This window comes from Oncorhynchus mykiss, chromosome 1 (assembly GCF_057628025.1).
Source record: "Oncorhynchus mykiss isolate SJ-2025 chromosome 1, ASM5762802v1, whole genome shotgun sequence".
Classification (NCBI taxonomy): domain Eukaryota; kingdom Metazoa; phylum Chordata; class Actinopteri; order Salmoniformes; family Salmonidae; genus Oncorhynchus; species Oncorhynchus mykiss.
The window spans coordinates 88,281,735-88,307,011 of NC_143022.1; the positions used below are offsets into that span (position 1 = coordinate 88,281,735).

The 25,277-nt window shown below is 43.5% G+C and overlaps 1 protein-coding gene across 4 annotated transcripts in view; it reads left to right on the forward strand.

Moving 5' to 3' along the window:
* LOC110531368 (solute carrier family 35 member F3) overlaps positions 1-25,277 on the forward strand; it is a 211,658-nt gene that overhangs the window by 142,471 nt on the left and 43,910 nt on the right. For all 4 annotated transcript variants that reach the window (XR_016497766.1, XR_016497767.1, XM_090243282.1 and 1 more), the window contains one exon: positions 24,980-25,206. Coding sequence is in view for 2 of the 4 variants with exons in the window: in XM_090243282.1 (XP_090099408.1) it covers positions 24,980-25,206 (227 nt within the window). In the remaining 2 variants the exon portion in view is untranslated. The remainder of the gene's footprint in view (positions 1-24,979; positions 25,207-25,277) is intronic.

Sequence of the window (25,277 nt, forward strand, 5' to 3'; positions counted from 1 at the left end):
AGTGGTTAGAGCAGGTAGCCAGGTAGCATAGTGGTTAGAGCAGGTAGCCAGGTAGCATAGTGGTTAGAGCAGGTAGCCAGGTAGCATAGTGGTTAGAACAGGTAGCCAGGTAGCCTAGTGGTTAGAACAGGTAGCATAGTGGTTAGAACAGGTAGCCTAGTGGTTAGAGCAGGTAACCTAGTGGTTAGAACAGGTAGCCTAGTGGTTACAACAGGTAGCCTAGTGGTTAGAGCAGGTAGCCTAGTGGTTAGAACAGGTAGCCTAGTGGTTGGAACAGGTAGCCTAGTGGTTAGGGCGGGTAGCCTAGTGGTTAGAGCAGGTAGCCTAGTGGTTAGAACAGGTAGCCTAGCGGTTAGAGCAGGTAGCCATGTAGCCCAGTGGTTAGAGCAGGTAGCCTAGTGGTTAGAGCAGGTAGCCAGGTAGCCTAGTGGTTAGAACCAGGTAGCCTAGTGGTTAGAGGTAGGTAGCCTAGCAGTTAGAGCAGGTAGCCAGGCAGCATAGTGGTTAGAGCAGGTAGCCAGGTAGCATAGTGGTTAGAACAGGTAGCCAGGTAGCCTAGTGGTTATAACAGGTAGCCTAGTGGTTAGAGCAGGTAACCTAGTGGTTAGAACAGGTAGTCTAGTGGTTAGAGCAGGTAGCCTAGTGGTTAGAGTGTTGGGCCAGTAACTGAGAGGTTGGTGGATCGAATCCCTGAGCTGACAAGGTAAAAATAGGTTGTTCTGCCCCTGAACAAGGCACGGGTGTTGTTAGACCTGAGATGAGAAGTCAATATATCCTACAAAACACTGGCTTCCAGGGCATTATCACTTTCATCATCAAATCAAATCAAATCACATTTTATTTGTCACATACACATGGTTAGCAGATGTTAATGCGAGTGTAGCGAAATGCTTGTGCTTCTAGTTCCGACAATGCAGTAATAACAAGTAATCTAACTAACAATTCCAAAACTACTGTCTTGTACACAGTGTGAGGGGATAAAGAATATGTACATAAGGATGTATGAATGAGTGATGGTACAGAGCAGCATAGGCAAGATACAGTAGATGGTATCGAGTACAGTATATACATATGAGATGAGTATGTAAACAAAGTGGCATAGTTTAAAGTGGCTAGTGATACATGTATTACATAAGGATACAGTCGATGATATAGAGTACAGTATATACGTATGCATATGAATAATGTAGGGTAAGTAACATTATATAAGGTAGCATTGTTTAAAGTGGCTAGTGATATATTTACATCATTTCCCATCAATTCCCATTATTAAAGTGGCTGGAGTTGAGTCAGTGTCATTGTGTTGGCAGCAGCCACTCAGTGTTAGTGGTGGCTGTTTAACAGTCTGATGGCCTTGAGATAGAAGCTGTTTTTCAGTCTCTCGGTCCCAGCTTTGATGCACCTGTACTGACCTCGCCTTCTGGATGATAGCGGGGTGAACAGGCAGTGGCTCGGGTGGTTGATGTCCTTGATGATCTTTATGGCCTTCCTGTGACATCGGGTGGTGTAGGTGTCCTGGAGGGCAGGTAGTTTGCCCCCGGTGATGCGTTGTGCAGACCTCACTACCCTCTGGAGAGCCTTACGGTTGAGGGCGGTGCAGTTGCCATACCAGGCGGTGATACAGCCCGCCAGGATGCTCTCGATTGTGCATCTGTAGAAGTTTGTGAGTGCTTTTGGTGACAAGCCAAATTTCTTCAGCCTCCTGAGGTTGAAGAGGCGCTGCTGCGCCTTCTTCACGATGCTGTCTGTGTGAGTGGACCAATTGAGTTTGTCTGTGATGTGTATGCCGAGGAACTTAAAACTTGCTACCCTCTCCACTACTGTTCCATCGATGTGGATAGGGGGGTGTTCCCTCTGCTGTTTCCTGAAGTCCACAATCATCTCCTTAGTTTTGTTGACGTTGAGTGTGAGGTTATTTTCCTGACACCACACTCCGAGGGCCCTCACCTCCTCCCTGTAGGCCGTCTCGTCGTTGTTGGTAATCAAGCCTACCACTGTTGTGTCGTCCGCAAACTTGATGATTGAGTTGGAGGCGTGCGTGGCCACGCAGTCGTGGGTGAACAGGGAGTACAGGAGAGGGCTCAGAACGCACCCTTGTGGGGCCCCAGTGTTGAGGAGGAGATGTTGTTGCCTACCCTCACCACCTGGGGGCGGCCCGTCAGGAAGTCCAGTACCCAGTTGCACAGGGCGGGGTCGAGACCCAGGGTCTCGAGATTGATGACGAGCTTGGAGGGTACTATGGTGTTGAATGCCGAGCTGTAGCCGTTATACAACGGGTTACCAACATATTTAAATAATGATTGACATATTATCATTAAAAACATTGTTTTGATCAATTTATTAATACTATTTCATCCTTCCACAAGATACAGTCCCGACACAAATCTAGGGTTGCTACCCAAGCCGGCTGGTCATTCACTCTATTGGTTCGGTTGCTAGAGACGCGACCCAGTCGTTCAGTCTTTTTGTTCTGTATCTATAGACTCGACCCAGTCGTTCAGTCTTTTTGTTCTGTATCTATGGACTCAACCCATTCGTTCAGTCTTTTTGTTCTGTATCTATGGACTCAACCCAGTCATTCAGTCTTTTTATTCTGTATCTATGGACTCAACCCATTCGTTCAGTCTTTTTGTTCTGTATCTATGGACTCAACCCAGTCATTCAGTCTTTTTATTCTGTATCTATGGACTCAACCCAGTTGTTCCTTCTTTTTGTTCTGTGTCTATGGACTCGTTCTAAATGTTCCATTGCCATACTGCTAGCCAACTACGGCTAACTTAGTCACGTCAAAAAGTGCAGACAGAATAACAAGTAGCTGCTGTTGTTTAAGCTGTTTTCTAGTGACATTTATTTGGATACATCCATAACAATGAGCTAATGAGGCACGATTTCACCTGGCATAGAACATGTGCTCTCTTGTCAGGACGCTGTTGTTCAGAGGAACTAACCAACAACACAGCTAACACAATCACTTCAAACTGGAGCTGGACACTGTTGTTCAGAGGAGCTAACCAACAACACAGCTAACACAATCACTTCAAACTGGAGCTGGAAACACTGCAAACTAGCTGCACTTCATTTCGTTTGACCTTTTTCAGGTGAATTTTTGGGGGTATATATCCATAAAAATGATGCCAGCGGATTCATGATTTTGACTGGCTGAGAAACGCTTCCTGCCCGTCTGTCTCATCCCAACCATTACTACGAGACAGCTGGAGATCCCAATGTTGCAAATGTCAGAGGGACAGACAGCAAGGTTTATAGAAATCTCTGCTGTTGAAAACTGAAGGTTAGTCTAAAAGAGATCATGTCTAGATGCTTTTGATAGTAGAGATCAAGTTTATAAATTGCTTGGCTGGGCTGATGAGCCAGTGGATTGCGCAGTCAGATGGAACAGAGTAAAGGCATTAGGCATTGTAACATCATAGATTTAGCCGGTGGTAACTTGTGTGGAACAGACACCGGCTGGAATGCGGTTTTAACCAATCAGCATTCAGGATTAGACGCACCCGTTGTATAACATTTGACAGTAACAGTGTCCAAATAACACAAGGCAGTCTGCCTGACACTGAAAGTACTACTTAGAATGCATGCTTAATACATTGATTTATACTGTGGTATCTTAGAGTGGAGTTTGGAACAGACTGTATCCAAATAGGATTTAGTAGTATTCAAAGATATTACAGTATGGGGAGTATGAATAATATCACCATGACACAGTAACTGGGCCCAACTAAATACTGTCCTGAAACTGATTCAGTTGAAACACACTCACAATAGTTCATAATGTCACCATGACACAGTAACTGGGCCCAACTAAATACTGTCCTGAAACTGATTTAGTTGATACACACTCACAATAGTTCATAATGTCACCATGACACAGTAACTGGGCCCAACTAAATACTGTCCTGAAACTGATACAGTGGAAACACACTCACAATAGTTCATAATGTCACCATGACACAGTAACTGGGTCCAACTAAATACTGTCCTGAAACTGATTCAGTTGATACACACTCACAATAGTTCATAATGTCACCATGACACAGTAACTGGGCCCAACTAAATACTGTCCTGAAACTGATTCAGTTGATACACACTCACAATAGTTCATAATGTCACCATGACACAGTAACTGGGTCCAACTAAATACTGTCCTGAAACTGATTCAGTTGATACACACTCACAATAGTTCATAATGTCACCATGACACAGTAACTGGGTCCAACTAAATACTGTCCTGAAACTGATTCAGTTGATACACACTCACAATAGTTCATGATGTCACCATGACACAGTAACTGGGCCCAACTAAATACTGTCCTGAAACTGATTCAGTTGATACAAACTCACAATAGTTCATAATGTCACCATAGCACTACAGCACTGTGACTAAGTGTCCACAAAGTCTATTAAATCCATCCAGGCTGACAGTGAATAAAGTGCTTAGCTCTGTCTCTGTCCCTGACTCTCTCAGGGTGTTGATTGGCTGGCTTGGCCCGTGGCTACGTTTGGAAGATTAAACTGTGCTGCAGTATGGACTCATGGCCAGGCACACACACACACACACACACACACACATAGACAAGCGCACGCATGCTCACACACACACAGACGAGCGAACGCATGCTCACACATACATGCACGCACATGTATACACACACACACACACAGTCTGCAGTAAGGAGTCAGTGGCCAGGGCCACAGGATGTGAGAGGGATGGAGGCCCAAAAAGGACAAACTGAGCAGAGTGGAGATGACCTTCAGCATAAAGACAAAGAGACACTCACAGCTCAGAATAGAGACAGAGAAACACGACTCTCATCATCGTCGCTGTTGTGTGTGGAACACTTTGATAAACATCTGTGTGTGTCTGTCTGTCTGCGTGTGTGTGTTTGTGTGTTTGTGTGTGTGTGTGTTTGTGTGTGTGGGTGTGTTTGTGTATGTGGGTGTCTTTGTGTGTGTGTTCCCATTCCCTTAGCTGATTCATCATTTTATCCCTGCCGCCCAGACGTTCTGTCAATCCAATGCCAAATCTTGTGTAGTGGGCGGCAGGGTAGCCTAGTGGTTAGAGTGTTGGACTAGTTGCAAGTTCAAATCCCCGAGCTGACACGGTACAAATCTGGCGTTCTGCCCCTGAACAGGCAGTTAACCCACTGTTCCTAGGCCGTCATTGAAAATAAGAATTTGTCTTAACTGACTTGCCTAGTTAAATAAAGAAAAAATAAATAAAAGGTGTAGAGCTTGGAATGGCAAACAAATATTAAATCTGATTCATGTACTTCAGCATGTAATCTAAACCATATTGTTTCAGTCAGGCAGTGATGATGAATCAGAGCGCGATAGCAAGTTTATTGCTCATCAAACAATGAAATTTGCATAGCCTGTCTCTCCTGACTAATATAACACGGACTTGCCTACTGCAAGAGTTAAAGCCAATTGTATTTAAAGTGCATCATCACAAAGTCTCAATAGAAGATTCTGTAGCGGCTCTAAACACAGAATGGGTTGCTGACCTTCTGCAGGCATTGGGGTCGATAGCAATCAGAGACTGTAATCTGTGTTGTAATGAATGTAATGTACGAGCAAGGTCAAAGGCCGCAGCACTACAAATAAGGAAAGTCCATTCCCAAATGAAGCTGTTTAGAGAGAAACTCTCTCTCTCTCTCTCTCTCTCTCTCTCTCTCAATTAAATTAAATTCATGGGACTTTATTGGCATGGGAAACATATGTTAACATTGCCAAAGCAAGCGAAAATTCTTTGTGGATCTGTGTAATCTGAGGGAAATATGTGTCTCTAATATGGTCATACATTTGGCAGGAGGTTAGGAAGTGCAGCTCAGTTTCCATCTCATTTTGTGGGCAGTGTGCACATAGCCTGTCTTCTCTTGAGAGCCAGGTCTGCCTACGGCGGCCTTTCTCAATAGCAAGGCTATGCTCACTGAGTCTGTACATAGCCTAAGCTTTCCTTAAGTTTGGTCAGTCACAGTGGTCAGGTATTCTGCCTCTAGGTACTCTCTGTTTAGGGCCACATAGCATTCTAGTTTTCTCTGTTTTTTTGTAAATTTTTTCCAATGTGTTTTCTCTTGATTTGGTTGGGTCTAATTGTGCTGCTGTCCTGGGGCTCTGTGGTGTCTGTTTGTGTTTCTGAACAGAGCCCCAGGACCAGCTTGCTTAGGGGACTCTTCTCCAGGTTCGTCTCTCTGTAGGTGATAGCTTTGTTATGGAAGGTTTGGGAATCGCTTCCTTTTAGGTGGTTGTAGAATTTAACAGCTCTTTTCTGGATTCTGCGTGCATTATTTGGTGTTCTACGTTGTACACAGAGGACATTTTTGCAGAATTCTGCATGCAGAGTCTCAATTTGGGGATTGTCCCATTTTGTGAATTCTTGGTTGGTGAGCGGACCCCAGACCTCATAACCATAAAGGGCCATGGGTTCTATAACTGATTCAAGTATTTTTAGCCAGATCCTAATTGGTATGTCGAATTTTATGTTCCTTTTGATGGCATAGAAAGCCCTTTTTGCCTTGTCTCGCAGATCGTTCACAGCTTTGTGGAAGTTACCTGTGCCGCTGATGTTTAGGCCACGGTACATATAGTTTTTTTGTGTGCTCTAGGGTAACGGTGTTTAGATATTTGTTGTATTTGTGGTCCTGGCGACTGGACCTTTTTTGGAACACCATTACTTTGGTCTTACTGAAATTTACTGTCAGGACCCAGGTTTGGCAGAATCTGTGCAGAAGATCTAGGTGCTGCTGTAGGCCCTCCTTGGTTGGGGACCGAAGCACCAGGTCATCAGCAAACAGTAGACATTTCTCTCTCTCTTTCTCTCTCTCTCTCTCTCTATCTCTCTCTCACTCTCTCTCTCTCTCTCTCTCACTCACTCACTCACTCACTCACTCACTCACTCACTCACTCACTCACTCACTCACTCACTCAGATGCTGAGTGGAACAGTAAGGAAAGAGTCACTTCTTAAATGAAAGTATCTCAGACATATCAATAGAATCAGCGTACTGGAATTGGCAAAGCCCTTCAGACTATTTGAGGGGCAGTTTGTCTGCACCGTCATGGGTACACTCAATATGGCTGACAGCTGACATGGTCTACTATTCTAGAGTCCCAAATTAAGCCGCCTTAGATACCCTTCCCAAATTAAGCTATTTCTGAAACTCACTTAGATACCTTTGATAATACAGTGGTAGCAATACATGGTTAAATCAAATCAAAATCAAATCAAATTTTATTTGTCACATACACATGGTTAGCAGATGTTAATGCGAGTGTAGCGAAATGCTTGTGCTTCTAGTTCCGACAATGCAGTAATAACCAACAAGTAATCGAACTAACAATTCCAAAACTACTGTCTTGTACACAGTGTGAGGGGATAAAGAATATGTACATAAGGATATATGAATGAGTGATGGTACAGAGCAGCATAGGCAAGATACAGTAGATGGTATCGAGTACAGTATATACATATGAGATGAGTATGTAAACAAAGTGGCATAGTTAAAGTGGCTAGTGATACATGTATTACATAAGGATACAGTCGATGATATAGAGTACAGTATATACGTATGCATATGAGATGAATAATGTAGGGTAAGTAACATTATATAAGGTAGCATTGTTTAAAGTGGCTAGTGATATATTTACATCATTTCCCATTATTAAAGTGGCTGGAGTTGAGTCAGTGTCAGTGTGTTGGCGACAGCCACTCAATGTTAGTGGTGGCTGTTTAACAGTCTGATGGCCTTGAGATAGAAGCTGTTTTTCAGTCTCTCGGTCCCAGCTTTGATGCACCTGTACTGACCTCGCCTTCTGGATGATAGCGGGGTGAACAGGCAGTGGCTCGGGTGGTTGATGTCCTTGATGATCTTTATGGCCTTCCTGTGACATCGGGTGGTGTAGGTGTCCTGGAGGGCAGGTAGTTTGCCCCCGGTGATGCGTTGTGCAGACCTCACTACCCTTTGGAGAGCCTTACGGTTGAGGGCGGAGCAGTTGCCGTACCAGGCGGTGATACAGCCCGCCAGGATGCTCTCGATTGTGCATCTGTAGAAGTTTGTGAGTGCTTTTGGTGACAAGCCAAATTTCTTGGTTATAACATGTACAGAAAAGACAGAAGTGCCAATGGGGGCGGTGTTGAGGTCTATATTCAGAGCCATATTCCTGTAAAACTTAGAGAGGATCTCATGTTAAATACTGTTGAAGTAATATGGCTACAGGTTCATCTGCCTCACCTGAAGCCCATTCTTGTGGGAAGCTGCTATAGACCATCAAGTGCTAACAGTCAGTATCTGGATAATAATGTGTGAAATGCTTGATAATGTATGTGATATCAACAGAGAGGTATATTTTCTGGGTGAAAGGATTGGACCGTTTTCTTCCATTTTCGCCTGAAATGACATACCCAAATCTAACTGCCTGTAGGTCAGGACCTGAAGCAAGGATTTGCATATTCGTATACCATTTGAAAGGAAACACTTTGAAGTTTGTGGAAATGTGAAATGTGAAATGAATGTAGGAGGATATAACACATTAGTTTTTTTTCTTCTTTTTCCCATCATCTTTGAAATGCAAGAGAAAGGCCATTAACTGACTTAGGACTCCAGGAGCAATTTAGATTTTGGCCACTAGATGGCAGCAGTGTTTGTGCAACGTTTTAGACTGATCCAATGAACCATTGTATTTCTGTTCAAAATGTTCTATCAAGTCTGCCCAAGTGTGCATAATTGGTCGATATATACATTTTCAAGTATATAACTGTGCACTCTCCTCAAACAATAGCATGGTATGTTTTCATTGTAATAGCTACTGTAAATTGGACCGTTAGATTAACAAGAATTTAAGCTTTCTGCCCATATCAGATATGTCTATGTCCTGGGAAATGTTCTTGTTACTTACAACGTTATTCACCTTAGCTCAACCGTCCCGGGTGGGACACCGATCTGTAGAGATCCTTAAGAGGTTTTTAAGCTACACAAATGTAATAGTTTTGCATTCTCTTTTACACACGAAGATGTACCTCCCCACACAACATGTCTGTGCTCTTTCTTAATGAGGGAGATGTCACGGAACACGGACACGTCCCTGCATGTCATCAGAGGTATGTTTTATTTTCACCAGGGATCTAGAATGGTTAAACGTTGTACTTAATCTTCTATAAGGTGTTCATTCAAACTCTGAAAAAGAGTGATACTCTCTTAAGGTATGTTTAATGTTCTTTATACATTTGATAGCAAGGCACTGCATGGGTGGCCTAGCCACCAAAACAACATTAAATGAACCTTGTATTCATTGCAGTTTTTTAAAATTTAACCAGGCAAGTCAGTTAAGAACAAATCCTTATTTAGAATGACAGCCTACCAGGGAACAGTGGGTTAACTGTCTTATTCAAGGGAAGAACAACAGATTTTTACCTAGTCAGCTGTGGGATTCAATCCAGCAACTTTTCGGTTACTGTCCCAACACTCTAACCACTAGGCTACCTGCCCCTTATTACCATGAGGTGGACGTATCTCTCAGGTTTACCTGAGAACACAGGGTACACAATCTGAGAGAAACATGCAGGTTCACCAGAGGAGAAAACGAGTAAGACTTTTTCAACAAGCAGCATCCGAGGTTTATTAGTCCTGTATTACTCCTGGTCCTGTATTACTGCTGGTCCTGTATTACTGCTGGTCCTGTATTACTCCTGGTCCTGTATTACTCCTGGTCCTGTATTACTGCTGGTCCTGTATTACTCCTGGTCCTGTATTACTCCTGGTCCTGTATTACTCCTGGCCCTGTATTACTCCTGGTCCTGTATTACTGCTGGTCCTGTATTACTGCTGGTCCTGTATTACTCCTGGTCCTGTATTACTCCTGGTCCTGTATTACTCCTGGTCCTGTATTACTCCTGGTCCTGTATTACTGCTGGTCCTGTATTACTGCTGGTCCTGTATTATTCCTGGTCCTGTATTACTGCTGGTCCTGTATTACTCCTGGTCCTGTATTACTCCTGGTCCTGTATTACTGCTGGTCCTGTATTACTGCTGGTCCTGTATTATTCCTGGTCCTGTATTACTCCTGGTCCTGTATTACTCCTGGCCCTGTATTACTCCTGGTCCTGTATTACTGCTGGTCCTGTATTACTGCTGGTCCTGTATTACTCCTGGTCCTGTATTACTCCTGGTCCTGTATTACTCCTGGTCCTGTATTACTCCTGGTCCTGTATTACTGCTGGTCCTGTATTACTGCTGGTCCTGTATTATTCCTGGTCCTGTATTACTGCTGGTCCTGTATTACTCCTGGTCCTGTATTACTCCTGGTCCTGTATTACTGCTGGTCCTGTATTACTGCTGGTCCTGTATTATTCCTGGTCCTGTATTACTGCTGGTCCTGAATTACTCCTGGTCCTGTATTATTCCTGGTCCTGTATTACCCCTGGTCCTGTATTACTCCTGGTCCTGTATTACTGCTGGTCCGTGGAATACAACGGTCCTGTATTACTCCTGGTCCTGTATTACTCCTGGTCCTGTATTACTCCTGGTCCTGTATTACTGCTGGTCCTGTATTACTCCTGGTCCGTGGAATACAATGGTCCTGTATTACTCCTGGTCCTGTATTACTCCTGGTCCGTGGAATACAATGGTCCTGTATTACTCCTGGTCCTGTATTACTCCTGGTCCTGTATTACTCCTGGTCCTGTATTACTGCTGGTCCTGTATTACTGCTGGTCCTGTATTACTCCTGGTCCTGTATTACTCCTGGTCCTGTATTACTGCTGGTCCTGTATTACTGCTGGTCCTGTATTATTCCTGGTCCTGTATTACTCCTGGTCCTGTATTACTCCTGGTCCTGTATAACTCCTGGTCCTGTATTATTCCTGGTCCTGTATTACTGCTGGTCCTGTATTACTCCTGGTCCTGTATTACTCCTGGTCCTGTATTACTCCTGGTTCTGTATTACTCCTGGTCCTGTATTACTCCTGGTCCTGTATTACTGCTGGTCCGTGGAATACAACGGTCCTGTATTACTCCTGGTCCTGTATTACTCCTGGTCATGTATTACTGCTGGTCCTGTATTACTCCTGGTCCTGTATTACTCCTGGTCCTGTATTACTGCTGGTCCTGTATTACTCCTGGTCCTGTATTACTCCTGGTCCTGTATTACTGCTGGTGCTGTATTACTGCTGGTCCTGTATTACTCCTGGTCCTGTATTACTGCTGGTCCTGTATTACTCCTGGTCCTGTATTACTCCTGGTCCTGTATTACTCCTGGTCATGTATTACTGCTGGTCCTGTATTACTGCTGGTCCTGTATTACTCCTGGTCCTGTATTACTGCTGGTCCTGTATTACTCCTGGTCCTGTATTACTCCTGGTCCTGTATTACTGCTGGTCCTGTATTACTCCTGGTCCTGTATTACTCCTGGTCCTGTATTACTCCTGGTCCTGTATTACTCCTGGTCCGTGGAAAACAATGGTCCTGTATTACTCCTGGTCCTGTATTACTCCTGGTCCTGTATTACTGCTGGTCCTGTATTACTCCTGGTCCTGTATTACTCCTGGTCCTGTATTACTGCTGGTCCTGTATTACTGCTGGTCCTGTATTACTCCTGGTCCTGTATTACTCCTGGTCCTGTATTACTGCTGGTCCTGTATTACTCCTGGTCCTGTATTACTCCTGGTCCTGTATTACTCCTGGCCCTGTATTACTCCTGGTCCTGTATTACTGCTGGTCCTGTATTACTGCTGGTCCTGTATTACTCCTGGTCCTGTATTACTCCTGGTCCTGTATTACTCCTGGTCCTGTATTACTCCTGGTCCTGTATTACTGCTGGTCCTGTATTACTGCTGGTCCTGTATTATTCCTGGTCCTGTATTACTGCTGGTCCTGTATTACTCCTGGTCCTGTATTACTCCTGGTCCTGTATTACTGCTGGTCCTGTATTACTGCTGGTCCTGTATTATTCCTGGTCCTGTATTACTCCTGGTCCTGTATTACTCCTGGCCCTGTATTACTCCTGGTCCTGTATTACTGCTGGTCCTGTATTACTGCTGGTCCTGTATTACTCCTGGTCCTGTATTACTCCTGGTCCTGTATTACTCCTGGTCCTGTATTACTGCTGGTCCTGTATTACTGCTGGTCCTGTATTATTCCTGGTCCTGTATTACTGCTGGTCCTGTATTACTCCTGGTCCTGTATTACTCCTGGTCCTGTATTACTGCTGGTCCTGTATTACTGCTGGTCCTGTATTATTCCTGGTCCTGTATTACTGCTGGTCCTGAATTACTCCTGGTCCTGTATTATTCCTGGTCCTGTATTACCCCTGGTCCTGTATTACTCCTGGTCCTGTATTACTGCTGGTCCGTGGAATACAACGGTCCTGTATTACTCCTGGTCCTGTATTACTCCTGGTCCTGTATTACTCCTGGTCCTGTATTACTGCTGGTCCTGTATTACTCCTGGTCCGTGGAATACAATGGTCCTGTATTACTCCTGGTCCTGTATTACTCCTGGTCCGTGGAATACAATGGTCCTGTATTACTCCTGGTCCTGTATTACTCCTGGTCCTGTATTACTCCTGGTCCTGTATTACTGCTGGTCCTGTATTACTGCTGGTCCTGTATTACTCCTGGTCCTGTATTACTCCTGGTCCTGTATTACTGCTGGTCCTGTATTACTGCTGGTCCTGTATTATTCCTGGTCCTGTATTACTCCTGGTCCTGTATTACTCCTGGTCCTGTATAACTCCTGGTCCTGTATTATTCCTGGTCCTGTATTACTGCTGGTCCTGTATTACTCCTGGTCCTGTATTACTCCTGGTCCTGTATTACTCCTGGTTCTGTATTACTCCTGGTCCTGTATTACTCCTGGTCCTGTATTACTGCTGGTCCGTGGAATACAACGGTCCTGTATTACTCCTGGTCCTGTATTACTCCTGGTCATGTATTACTGCTGGTCCTGTATTACTCCTGGTCCTGTATTACTCCTGGTCCTGTATTACTGCTGGTCCTGTATTACTCCTGGTCCTGTATTACTCCTGGTCCTGTATTACTGCTGGTGCTGTATTACTGCTGGTCCTGTATTACTCCTGGTCCTGTATTACTGCTGGTCCTGTATTACTCCTGGTCCTGTATTACTCCTGGTCCTGTATTACTCCTGGTCATGTATTACTGCTGGTCCTGTATTACTGCTGGTCCTGTATTACTCCTGGTCCTGTATTACTGCTGGTCCTGTATTACTCCTGGTCCTGTATTACTCCTGGTCCTGTATTACTGCTGGTCCTGTATTACTCCTGGTCCTGTATTACTCCTGGTCCTGTATTACTCCTGGTCCTGTATTACTCCTGGTCCTGTATTACTCCTGGTCCGTGGAAAACAATGGTCCTGTATTACTCCTGGTCCTGTATTACTCCTGGTCCTGTATTACTGCTGGTCCTGTATTACTCCTGGTCCTGTATTACTCCTGGTCCTGTATTACTGCTGGTCCTGTATTACTCCTGGCCCTGTATTACTGCTGGTCCTGTATTACTCCTTGTCCTGTATTACTCCTGGTCCTGTATTACTCCTGGTCCTGTATTACTGCTGGTCCTGTATTACTCCTGGTCCTGTATTACTCCTGGTCCTGTATTACTCCTGGTCCGTGGAAAACAATGGTCCTGTATTACTCCTGGTCCTGTATTACTCCTGGTCCTGTATTACTGCTGGTCCTGTATTACTCCTGGTCCTGTATTACTCCTGGTCCTGTATTACTGCTGGTCCTGTATTACTCCTGGTCCTGTATTACTCCTGGTCCTGTATTACTCCTGGTCCGTGGAAAACAATGGTCCTGTATTACTCCTGGTCCTGTATTACTCCTGGTTCTGTATTACTGCTGGTCCTGTATTACTCCTGGTCCTGTATTACTGCTGGTCCTGTATTACTCCTGGTCCTGTATTACTCCTGGTCCTGTATTACTCCTGGTCCGTGGAAAACAATGGTCCTGTATTACTCCTGGCCCTGTATTACTCCTGGTCCTGTATTACTGCTGGTCCTGTATTACTCCTGGTCCTGTATTACTCCTGGTCCTGTATTACTGCTGGCCCTGTATTACTCCTGGCCCTGTATTACTGCTGGTCCTGTATTACTCCTTGTCCTGTATTACTCCTGGTCCTGTATTACTCCTGGTCCTGTATTACTGCTGGTCCTGTATTACTGCTGGTGCTGTATTACTGCTGGTCCTGTATTACTCCTGGTCCTGTATTACTCCTGGTCCTGTATAACTCCTGGTCCTGTATTATTCCTGGTCCTGTATTACTGCTGGTCCTGTATTACTCCTGGTTCTGTATTACTCCTGGTCCTGTATTACTCCTGGTCCTGTATTACTCCTGGTCCTGTATAATTCCTGGTCCTGTATTACTCCTGGTTCTGTGTTACTCCTGGTCCTGTATTACTCCTGGTTCTGTGTTACTCCTGGTCCTGTATTACTCCTGGTTCTGTATTACTCCTGGTCCTGTATTACTCCTGGTCCTGTATTACTCCTGGTTCTGTGTTACTCCTGGTCCTGTATAATTCCTGGTCCTGTATTACTCCTGGTTCTGTGTTACTCCTGGTCCTGTATTACTCCTGGTTCTGTATTACTCCTGGTCCTGTATTACTCCTGGTCCTTGGAATACAATGGTCACACATGGCCCTATTACATATTTCAAGTTATATATTTAAGTCTAGAAGAGTAGAATGAAAACAGGCATTGAATTCCAACCACCTGTCTAGAGTGGCTGATATAACCCTGTAGTTCCATTAATCACCTGGTCTAGAGTGGCTGATATAACCCTGTATTTATATTAATCACCTGGTCTAGAGTGGCTGATATAGCCCTGTAGTTCCATTAATCACCTGGTCTAGAGTGGCTGATATAACCCTGTAGTTATATTAATCACCTGTCTAGAGTGGCTGATATAACCCTGTAGTTCTATTAATCCCCTGTCTAGAGTGGCTGATATAACCCTGTAGTTCCATTAATCACCTGGTCTAGAGTGGCTGATATAGCCCTGTAGATCTATTAATCACCTGGTCTAGAGTGGCTGATATAGCCCTGTAGTTCTATTAATCATCTGGTCTAGAGTGGCTGCTATAGCCCCCATTGTGCAATTAAACGCTAATTGCCTCTATACCAGAACTGCGTTGACTTTTATTCGGTTAAAATAACAGTAATCATGAGCCAGGTACACGTTTTGGCACAAATTCTGTTTCCTGTCCGTGCCTGTAGCTCTGCGCACTGACAGTATCACATGCACAACTTGTTGCATATCTCGTTTGATTATAATGACTATTGGGTAGGTGTTTGTGGGCGTACACTACCAGTCAAAAGTTTGGACACACCTACTCTTTCAAGAATGTTTCTTTATTTTTACTATTTGCTACATTGTAGAGTGATAGTGAAGACATCAAAACTATGAAATAACACATATGGAATAATGTAGTAACCAAAAAAGTGTTAAACAAATCAAAATATATTTTAGATTCTTCAAAGTAGCCACCCTTTGCCCTGGTGACAGTTTTGCACACTCTTGGCATTCTCTCAACCAGCTTCATGAGGAATGCTTTTCCAACAGTCTTGAAGGAGTTCCCACATATGCTGAGCACTTGTTGGCTGCTTTTCCTTCACTCTGTGGTCCAACTCATCCCAAACCATTTCAATTGGGTTGAGTTCGGGTGATTGTGGAGGCCAGGTCATCTGATGCAGCACTCCATCACTCTCCGTCTTGGTTAAATAGCCCTTACACAGCCTGGAGGTGTGTTGGGTCATTGTCCTGTTGAAAAATAAATTATAGTCCCACTAAGCGCAAATAAAATGTGATGGCGTATTGCTACAGAATGCTGTGGTAGCCATGCTGGTAAAGTGTGCTTTGAATTCTAAATGAATCACAGACACCAGGAAAGCACCAGGAAACTGTCACCAGGAAAGCACCCCCACACCATCACACGTCCACCTCCATGCTTCACGCTGGGAACCACTCATGAATAGTGGTTGGAACCAAAAATCTCAAATTTGGACTCATCAGACCAAAGGACAGATTTCCATCGGTCTAATGTCCGTTGCTCGTGTTTCTTGGCCCAAGCAAGTCTCTTCTTCTTATTGGTGTCCTTTAGTAGTGGTTTCTTTGCAGCAATTCAACCAGGAAGGCCTGATTCCTGCAGTCTCCTCTGAACAGTTGATGTTGAGATGTGTCTGTTACTTGAACTCTGTGAAGCATTTATTTGGACTCCAATCTGACGTGCAGTTAACTCTAATGAACTTATCCTCTGTAGCAGAGGTAACTCTGGGTCGTCCTTTCCTGTGGCGGTCCTCATGAGTGCTAGTTTCATCATAGCGCTTGATGGTTTTTGCGACTGCACTTGAAGAAACTTTCAAAGTTCGTGAAATTTTCCAGATTGACTGACCTTCATGTCTTAAAGTATTGATGGACTGTTGTTTCTCTTTGCTTATTTGAGCTGTTTTTGCCATAATATGGACTTGGTCTTTTACCAAATAGGGCTATCTTCTGTATACCACCCCTACCTTGTCACAACACAACTGATTGGCTTTAATATATTATAGGTTAAAAATAATCCACAAATGAACAAGGCACACCTGTTAATATATATTTTTAAATGAACCTTTATCAAACTAGGCAAGTCAGTTAAGAACAAATTCTTATTTACAATGACAGCCTACACCAGCCAAACCCCAGTGACGCTGGGCCAATTGTGCACCATCCTATGGGACTCACAATCACAGCCAGATGTGATACAGCCTTGATTTGAACCAGGTACTGACACCTCTTGCACTGAAATGCAGTGCCTTAAACCACTGCACCACTCGGGAGCCCAAATGCATTCCAGGTACCTCATAAAGCTGGTGGAGAGAATGCCAAAAGTGTGCAAAGCTATCATCAAGGCAAAGGGTGACTAGTTTGAATAATCAAATATATTTTGATTTTGCTTAACACTTTTTTGGTTTTGGACTATTTTCACAATAGTCCAATAATTTCATAAGATATCAAAAACTACAATCAAGGTAAGAATGATAAATGTCAAAGGTTGGAATTCCCCTTGAATATCTCTCAATCTGGGTTTGGTGAGGCTTTAAAGTGAAGTTCAGACTTGAATTGTATGAATATGCATTGCTTGAGTCTGATGCATTTGTTTACTGTGTTCTAATGTTTTCTTTGTGTTTTGCTTCTAGCTGCACGGTGGAGAGTGCTTGCAGAGGATGAGAGAGACATTTGGATGTGAGCTAATGTTGACCTGATTAGCAATGCAGAGGATGGCCTGCAACATGACAAACCAGTGTGGCTTTGTCAACTACTACAGAGCCGCTTGGAGAGGGACCAGAGCTACTTGGTTGAGCCACACCACACGGATCATGTCTGGGGAGTTTTCATCAAGGCAACCTAGATCCCACGGACCCCTCAACGCTATAGAAAAACAGTAACCCAAATGAAGGCTCGCTCTGGGCCAAGCGCTGGGAAAAGTGGTGCTTGAATATTACTCCTGAAGATGTGTGAAATTCAAAATAAAAATCATTCAAAGTAATTTATTCATTCATTCATTCATAATTCACTGTAATAAATTAATGTAATAATAAATTGTGCTTTTAATATACCAGTGACAGTCACTACAGCAAGCTAGCAATGACTAGCATTAGCATTCGGTGGGGTGAATAAGCATGCTCAACCTGCGGACCGAGATTTAATGCAACTGACGTCAAAGGCACTGGCCTTTCAAGACCTGTCCTGGTAAGTGTGTGGACGGGTTTGCTTGTTTCTTGGGATTCATTACCAGACATATACACATCCGTGTACATCCACGCACATGACCTGTTCCTTATCGGAGATAAACGGGACGATAAACACAGCTGGACACATGACCGCACATTTCCGCACATTTCCAGAAATTGTATGTTTTCGGAATCTTGCACTGGAATGTTGTGCCTTTTCATGCAGTGAATTATGGATCATGCTGTCATACTGTTGTGACAGATGCAGACTCATACTGTTGTGACAGATGCAGACTCATACTGTTGTGACAGATGCAGACTCATACTGTTGTGACAGATGTGGACTCATACTGTTTTCTTGGATGTAATATTAAATATGCAAAACAGGACATAAATGAATGTAGGAGCCTTTCTAAAAGCAGTATAAGACCTACAACAAGATTATAGTTTGACAGACCTTGCAGCTGTCCTACGTTATGAAGAATATATTTTGATCCTCTTCTCAGAGGGCAACAGTTTTGTGTCACTGTTAATTGCAAACAGTATTGATTTGAGATTAAATTTCACACCAGAAAAAAGGTTATAAAAGGGTTCTTCGGCTGCCCCACATTTTGTCCACCCAATCGAAGAACCAAAGGATGAATCTAGTACTGAAATCATAACCTACAGCTAGCTAGCACTGCAGTGCATAACATGTGGTGAGTAGTTGACTCAAAGAGAAAAAAATACAATAATTGAACAGTTTTTAACTTAATTTCTTCAAAAATGAAGGCGAAGCAGCAGAGAGCGAGAGAAAGCTAGCTATATTTCACTGTATTTTTTAACTTTCACTTTGCAGCTAGCTAATTTAACCTCAAACACCCGGCTCAAACTGAGAGGAATGCTATTTATGTTAGCTAGCAGATTAAGGCTATCCAACACTGGAGCACTTCCAAGTCAAGGTAAACTTTCGGTTTTATTAATTTATTGCCACCTGGGCCCGCTGGTGTAACTGCTAAACTGCTTGCTGCACACTGTTCTGCATGATTGTAGCGCGTTTACTAACGCACTAGTTCTAGTAGCTACTGTATGTTGACTATGACGCAAGCTAATATGGTGACATTTATGATATGAAGGTTTGGCTTGGAATCTTTTTTGTTGCCTGGTCACAGACAGCTGTTGTGTTGTACACTGAAGTCCACAAGAGAAGGGAAAAGGTGAGAGGAGGAGAGCAGGTAGAGATGCCAGTAGGAATGGGTAAAGTGATGATGCTGTTTGTATGTGGCTGTTAATGAAAGTGAACTGTGTGTGTGGGTGATCAGGGGTGATTTCATTCCACCGATGGAACGAAACAGGGACCTACCTGAATTTGTCCAATAGAAACTCTTTATTTGCCAACTGTTGACTAATGATTCCACCCCAGATCAGCTAGATGCAGGCAAGAGTGTGCAAGGTGTTATTGAATGTGTCACTGTCTGTCACCTTGATTACTCCAATTTGTCTGGGTGAATGGACTGGGTGAATGGAATATGAATGACAATCATCCAATATGCTGTAATAGAAATAGGGCCATGCTCATAAAACAATTGTCCTCCCTAATCTTAAACAGCACCGACCGCCACTGGCGAAGGCCTATTGAAACTTGAACTGACATTCTTAATAATTGGCTTTTTCACACATGAATACAGATTCAATATTGAGTTACAGAGATGTACAGTACATGACTAGAGTATCTAATGTTGGTACAGTACTGCAGTATCTTTCTAATGGTTTTTCTTTTGCCATTAGTCAATAGGTCATGTGATGAGTGAGAAGGTAAATCCTGGTTTCAAGCTGCCTTGACAGAAGTTATATAATGTTCTTGTGTTTCCAAGACTGCATGAGGAGGAGTATATTCTGTAGCTAACGGCTGGAGATGAGTAGGTATTAGCTTCCCTGTGGTACACACACACACACACACACACAGCACACGTCGTTATCTTTAGAGTGAAAACACCATTAGGGAAATCCCTCATGTTAATGTGATGGCGACAAAGCCACACAAAAAGCCGGAGAAGGCAGGTGCTCCATGCAGATAGATGATAGCTATGGTCATGAAACAACGTAACATGGTGAACCATAAGGGATCTTGTCTTGTTCTATTATCTTTGGATTCGTTGTTATTATGTTATTATTCTGGGTGCTTGCTATAGCCCTGTTGGTGATGCTATAGCCCTGTTGGTGATGCTATAGCCCTGTTGGTGATGCTATAGCCCTGTTGGTGATGCTATAGCCCTGTTGGTGATGCTATAGCCCTGTTGGTGATGCTATTGTCCTGTTGGTGATGCTAGAGCCCTGTTTGTGATGCTATTGTCCTGTTGATGATGCTATTGTCCTGTTGGTGATGCTATTGTCCTGTTGGTGATGCTATTGTCCTGTTGGTGATGCTATTGTCCTGTTGGTGATGCTATTGCCCTGTTGGTGATGCTATTGCCCTGTTGGTGATGCTATTGTCCTGTTGGTGATGCTATAGCCCTGCTTGTGATGCTATTGTCCTGTTGGTGATGCTATTGTCCTGTTTGTGATGCTATTGTCCTGTTGGTGATGTATAGCCCTGTTTGTGATGCTATAGCCCTGTTGGTGATGCTATTGCCCTGTTGGTGATGCTATTGTCCTGTTGGTGATGCTATTGTCCTGTTGGTGATGCTAGAGCCCTGTTTGTGATGCTATTGTCCTGTTGGTGATGCTATTGTTCTGTTGGTGATGCTGTTGTCCTGTTGGTGATGCTATTGTCCTGTTGGTGATGCTATTGTCCTGTTGGTGATGCTATTATCCTGTTGGTGATGCTATTATCCTGTTGGTGATGCTATAGCCCTGCTTGTGATGCTATTGTCCTGTTGGTGATGCTATTGTCCTGTTTGTGATGCTATTGTCCTGTTGGTGATGTATAGCCCTGTTTGTGATGCTATTGTCCTGTTGGTGATGCTATTGTCCTGTTTGTGATGCTATTGTCCTGTTGGTGATGGTGATGCTATTGTCTTGTTGGTGATGCTATAGCCCTGTTTGTGATGCTATTGTCCTGTTGGTGATGCTATTGTCCTGTTGGTGATGCTATTGTCCTGTTGGTGATGCTATAGCCCTGTTTGTGATGCTATTGTCCTGTTGGTGATGCTATTGTCCTGTTGGTGATGCTATTGTCCTGTTGGTGATGCTATTATCCTGTTGGTGATGCTATTGTCCTGTTGGTTATGCTATTGTCCAGTTGGTGATGCTATTGTCCTGTTGGTGATGCTATTGTTCTGTTGGTGATGCTATTGTCCTGTTGGTGATGCTATAGCCCTGTTTGTGATGCTATTGTCCTGTTGGTGATGCTATTGTCCTGTTGGTGATGCTATTGCCCTGTTGGTGATGCTATTGTCCTGTTGGTGATGCTATAGCCCTGCTTGTGATGCTATTGTCCTGTTGGTGATGCTATTGTCCTGTTGGTGATGCTATTGTCCTGTTGGTGATGCTATTGCCCTGTTGGTGATGCTATTGTCCTGTTGGTGATGCTATTGTCCTGTTTGTGATGCTATTGTCCTGTTGGTGATGGTGATGCTATTGTCCTGTTGGTGATGCTATAGCCCTGTTTGTGATGCTATTGTCCTGTTGGTGATGCTATTGTCCTGTTGGTGATGCTATTGTCCTGTTGGTGATGCTATAGCCCTGTTTGTGATGCTATTGTCCTGTTGGTGATGCTATTGTCCTGTTGGTGATGCTATTGTCCTGTTGGTGATGCTATTATCCTGTTGGTGATGCTATTGTCCTGTTGGTTATGCTATTGTCCTGTTGGTGATGCTATTGTCCTGTTGGTGATGCTATTGTTCTGTTGGTGATGCTATTGTCCTGTTGGTGATGCTATAGCCCTGTTTGTGATGCTATTGTCCTGTTGGTGATGCTATTGTCCTGTTGGTGATGCTATTGCCCTGTTGGTGATGCTATTGTCCTGTTGGTGATGCTATAGCCCTGCTTGTGATGCTATTGTCCTGTTGGTGATGCTATTGTCCTGTTTGTGATGCTATTGTCCTGTTGGTGATGCTATAGCCCTGTTTGTGATGCTATTGTCCTGTTGGTGATGCTATTGTCCTGTTTGTGATGCTATTGTCCTGTTGGTGATGCTATTGTCCTGTTGGTGATGCTATAGCCCTGTTTGTGATGCTATTGTCCTGTTGGTGATGCTATTGTCCTGTTGGTGATGCTATTGCCCTGTTGGTGATGCTATTGTCCTGTTGGTGATGCTATAGCCCTGTTTGTGATGCTATTGTCCTGTTGGTGATGCTATTGTCCTGTTGGTGATGCTATTGTCCTGTTGGTGATGCTATTGTCCTGTTGGTGATGCTGTAGTATTTTTGTATGGCTCTAGGAAGAGAGCCAGTATGTCCAATAATCTCTGTGTGTTTTCAAGTACCTACTGTTTGTCTGCACACAAGTTTTCTCTCAAACATTAATCACTTCTTCAAAGTCACAGTCAAACAAAGTCAGTCCTGACATGTCCCAGACAGACAATGATGGTATACACATGAATGATGTGTGTGTGTCTCTCTGTCTGTGTGTTTCTCTCTGTGTGTGTGTGTGTGTGTGTGTGTGTGTGTGTGTGTGTGTGTGTGTGTGTGTGTGTGTGTGTGTGTGTGTGTGTGTGTGTGTGTGTGTCATTGTAAGTCAAGAGGCAAGGACTCCTGAGTAAAAGTCGTCTCAGATTGGGTATCAGCCCCTGCCCTCTCCTGTCCTCTGTTTGGCTGCAGAATGACTGACAGACACACACACACACTGCCACACTCGAACACCAGATTTTGTGTAATAGATTTTGTCCGAGTTCAGTTAAATTGTAAACGACCTGAAATAGACATAAGGAATATTCAGTGGAGGATGAAACGTGTTGTGTGGGCATAGATACTGTAAGCTGTAATAGGTTATTGTATGAAGAACGTGTTGACATTGTGTGAAGGACCTGTACCTACTGAAAGTGACTTAGGCTACTTCAGATTATCGAATATTCGGTGTGGATAATGGATATAGAAGAGTCATAATAGCTTATTGAATTGAAAAATGCAATACAGTTTTAGAGTTGTCTTTTTTTTTTTTTTTTTTTATTTCACCTTTATTTAACCAGGTAGGCTAGTTGAGAACAAGTTCTCATTTGCAACTGCGACCTGGCCAAGATAAGGCATAGCAGTGTGAACAGACAACACAGAGTTACACATGGAGTAAACAATTAACAAGTCAATAACACAGTAGAAAAAAAGGGGAGTCTATATATACATTGTGTGCAAAAGGCATGAGGTAGGCAAATAATTACAATTATGCAGATTAACACTGGAGTGATAAATGATCAGATGGTTATGTACAGGTAGAGATATTGGTGTGCAAAAGAGCAGAAAAATAAAAATAAATAAATAAAAACAGTATGGGGATGAGGTAGGTGAAAATGGGTGGGCTATTTACCAATAGACTATGTACAGCTGCAGCGATCGGTTAGCTGCTCAGATAGCAGATGTTTGAAGTTGGTGAGGGAGATAAAAGTCTCCAACTTCAGCGATTTTTGCAATTCGTTCCAGTCTCTTAAAATGTAATCTCAATATATTATAACATCTGTAGGATTCAGCAGTTATGGGTCTCTGATGCCATGTGACCCCTTTAATTATAATTCTAGTTCCACAGAAAATCTCTACCCTGGTCTCATATTGTAGTGCTGTAGACAACTCTTCTAAATCTCTACTCTGGTCTCATATTGTAGTGCTGTAGACAACTCTTCTAAATCTCTACTCTGGTCTCATATTCTAGTGCTGTAGACAACTCTTCTAAATCTCTACCCTGGTCTCATATTGTAGTGCTGTAGACAACTCTTCTAAATATCTACTCTGGTCTCATATTGTAGTGCTGTAGACAACTCTTCTAAATCTCTACTCTGGTCTCATATTCTAGTGCTGTAGACAACTCTTCTAAATCTCTACCCTGGTCTCATGCGGTAGTGCTGTAGCCAACTCTTCTAAATCTCTACTCTGGTCTCATATTGTAGTGCTGTAGACAACTCTTCTAAATCTCTACCCTGGTCTCATGCGGTAGTGCTATAGACAGCTCTTCTAAATCTCTACTCTGGTCTCATATTGTAGTGCTGTAGACAACTCTTCTAAATCATTACCCTGGTCTCATACTGTAGTGATGTAGACAACTCTTCTAAATCACTACCCTGGTCTCATACTGTAGTGATGGAGACAACTCTTCTAAATCACTACCCTGGTCCAATACTTGTGATGTAGACAACTCTTCTAAATCACTACCCTGGTCTCATACTGTAGTGATGTAGACAACTCTTCTAAATCACTACCCTGGTCCGATACTTGTGATGTAGACAACTCTTCTAAATCTCTACCCTGGTCCGATACTGTAGTACTGTAGACAACTCTTCTAAATCACTACCCTGGTCTCATACTGTAGTGACGTAGACAACTCTTCTAAATCACTACCCTGGTCTCATATTGTAGTGCTGTAGACAACTCTTCTAAATCACTACCCTGGTCCGATACTGTAGTACTGTAGACAACTCTTCTAAATCACTACCCTGGTCTCATACTGTAGTGACGTAGACAACTCTTCTAAATCACTACCCTGGTCTCATATTGTAGTGCTGTAGACAACTCTTCTAAATCATTACCCTGGTCTCATACTGTAGTGATGTAGACAACTCTTCTAAATCTCTACCCTGGTCCGATACTTGTGATGTAGACAACTCTTCTAAATCACTACCCTGGTCTCATACTGTAGTGCTGTAGACAACTCTTCTAAATCACTACCCTGGTCCAATACTTGTGATGTAGACAACTCTTCTAAATCTCTACCCTGGTCCGATACTATAGTACTGTAGACAACTCTTCTAAATCACTACCCTGGTCTCATACTGTAGTGACGTAGACAACTCTTCTAAATCACTACCCTGGTCTCATATTGTAGTGCTGTAGACAACTCTTCTAAATCACTACCCTGGTCCGATACTGTAGTACTGTAGACAACTCTTCTAAATCTCTACCCTGGTCTGATACTGTAGTGCTGTAGACAACTCTTCTAAATCTCTACCCTGGTCTCATATTGTAGTGATATAGACAACTCTTCTAAATCACAACCCTGGTCTCATATTGTAGTGACGTAGACAACTCTTCTAAATCACTACCCTGGTCTCATACTGTAGTGATGTAGACAACTCCTCTAAATCTCTACTCTGGTCTCATAGTTTACTACTGTTTTCTTTGTGCTCAGGAGAAGACCGTCCCAGAGAGAATGTGGTGGGCAGCACAGCGGACGGCCAGGCGGCAAACGGCGGGGCGCCAGGGGCGGAGCCTGCTACGGGGAGGTGGAGACTTCGTTGCTGCATCAAAGTCACGGCCGTACAGGTGCGGAAGGCGCTGTGGGGCATTGCCATGGTGATGTGTGTGTGCTCATCGTGGGCGGGGTCCACCCAGCTGGCCAAGCTCACCTTTAAGCAGGTGAAGAACCTGACGAAGTTGCATGCTAAACACACACACACACAAACTCAGATTGACACGATCCACCACTG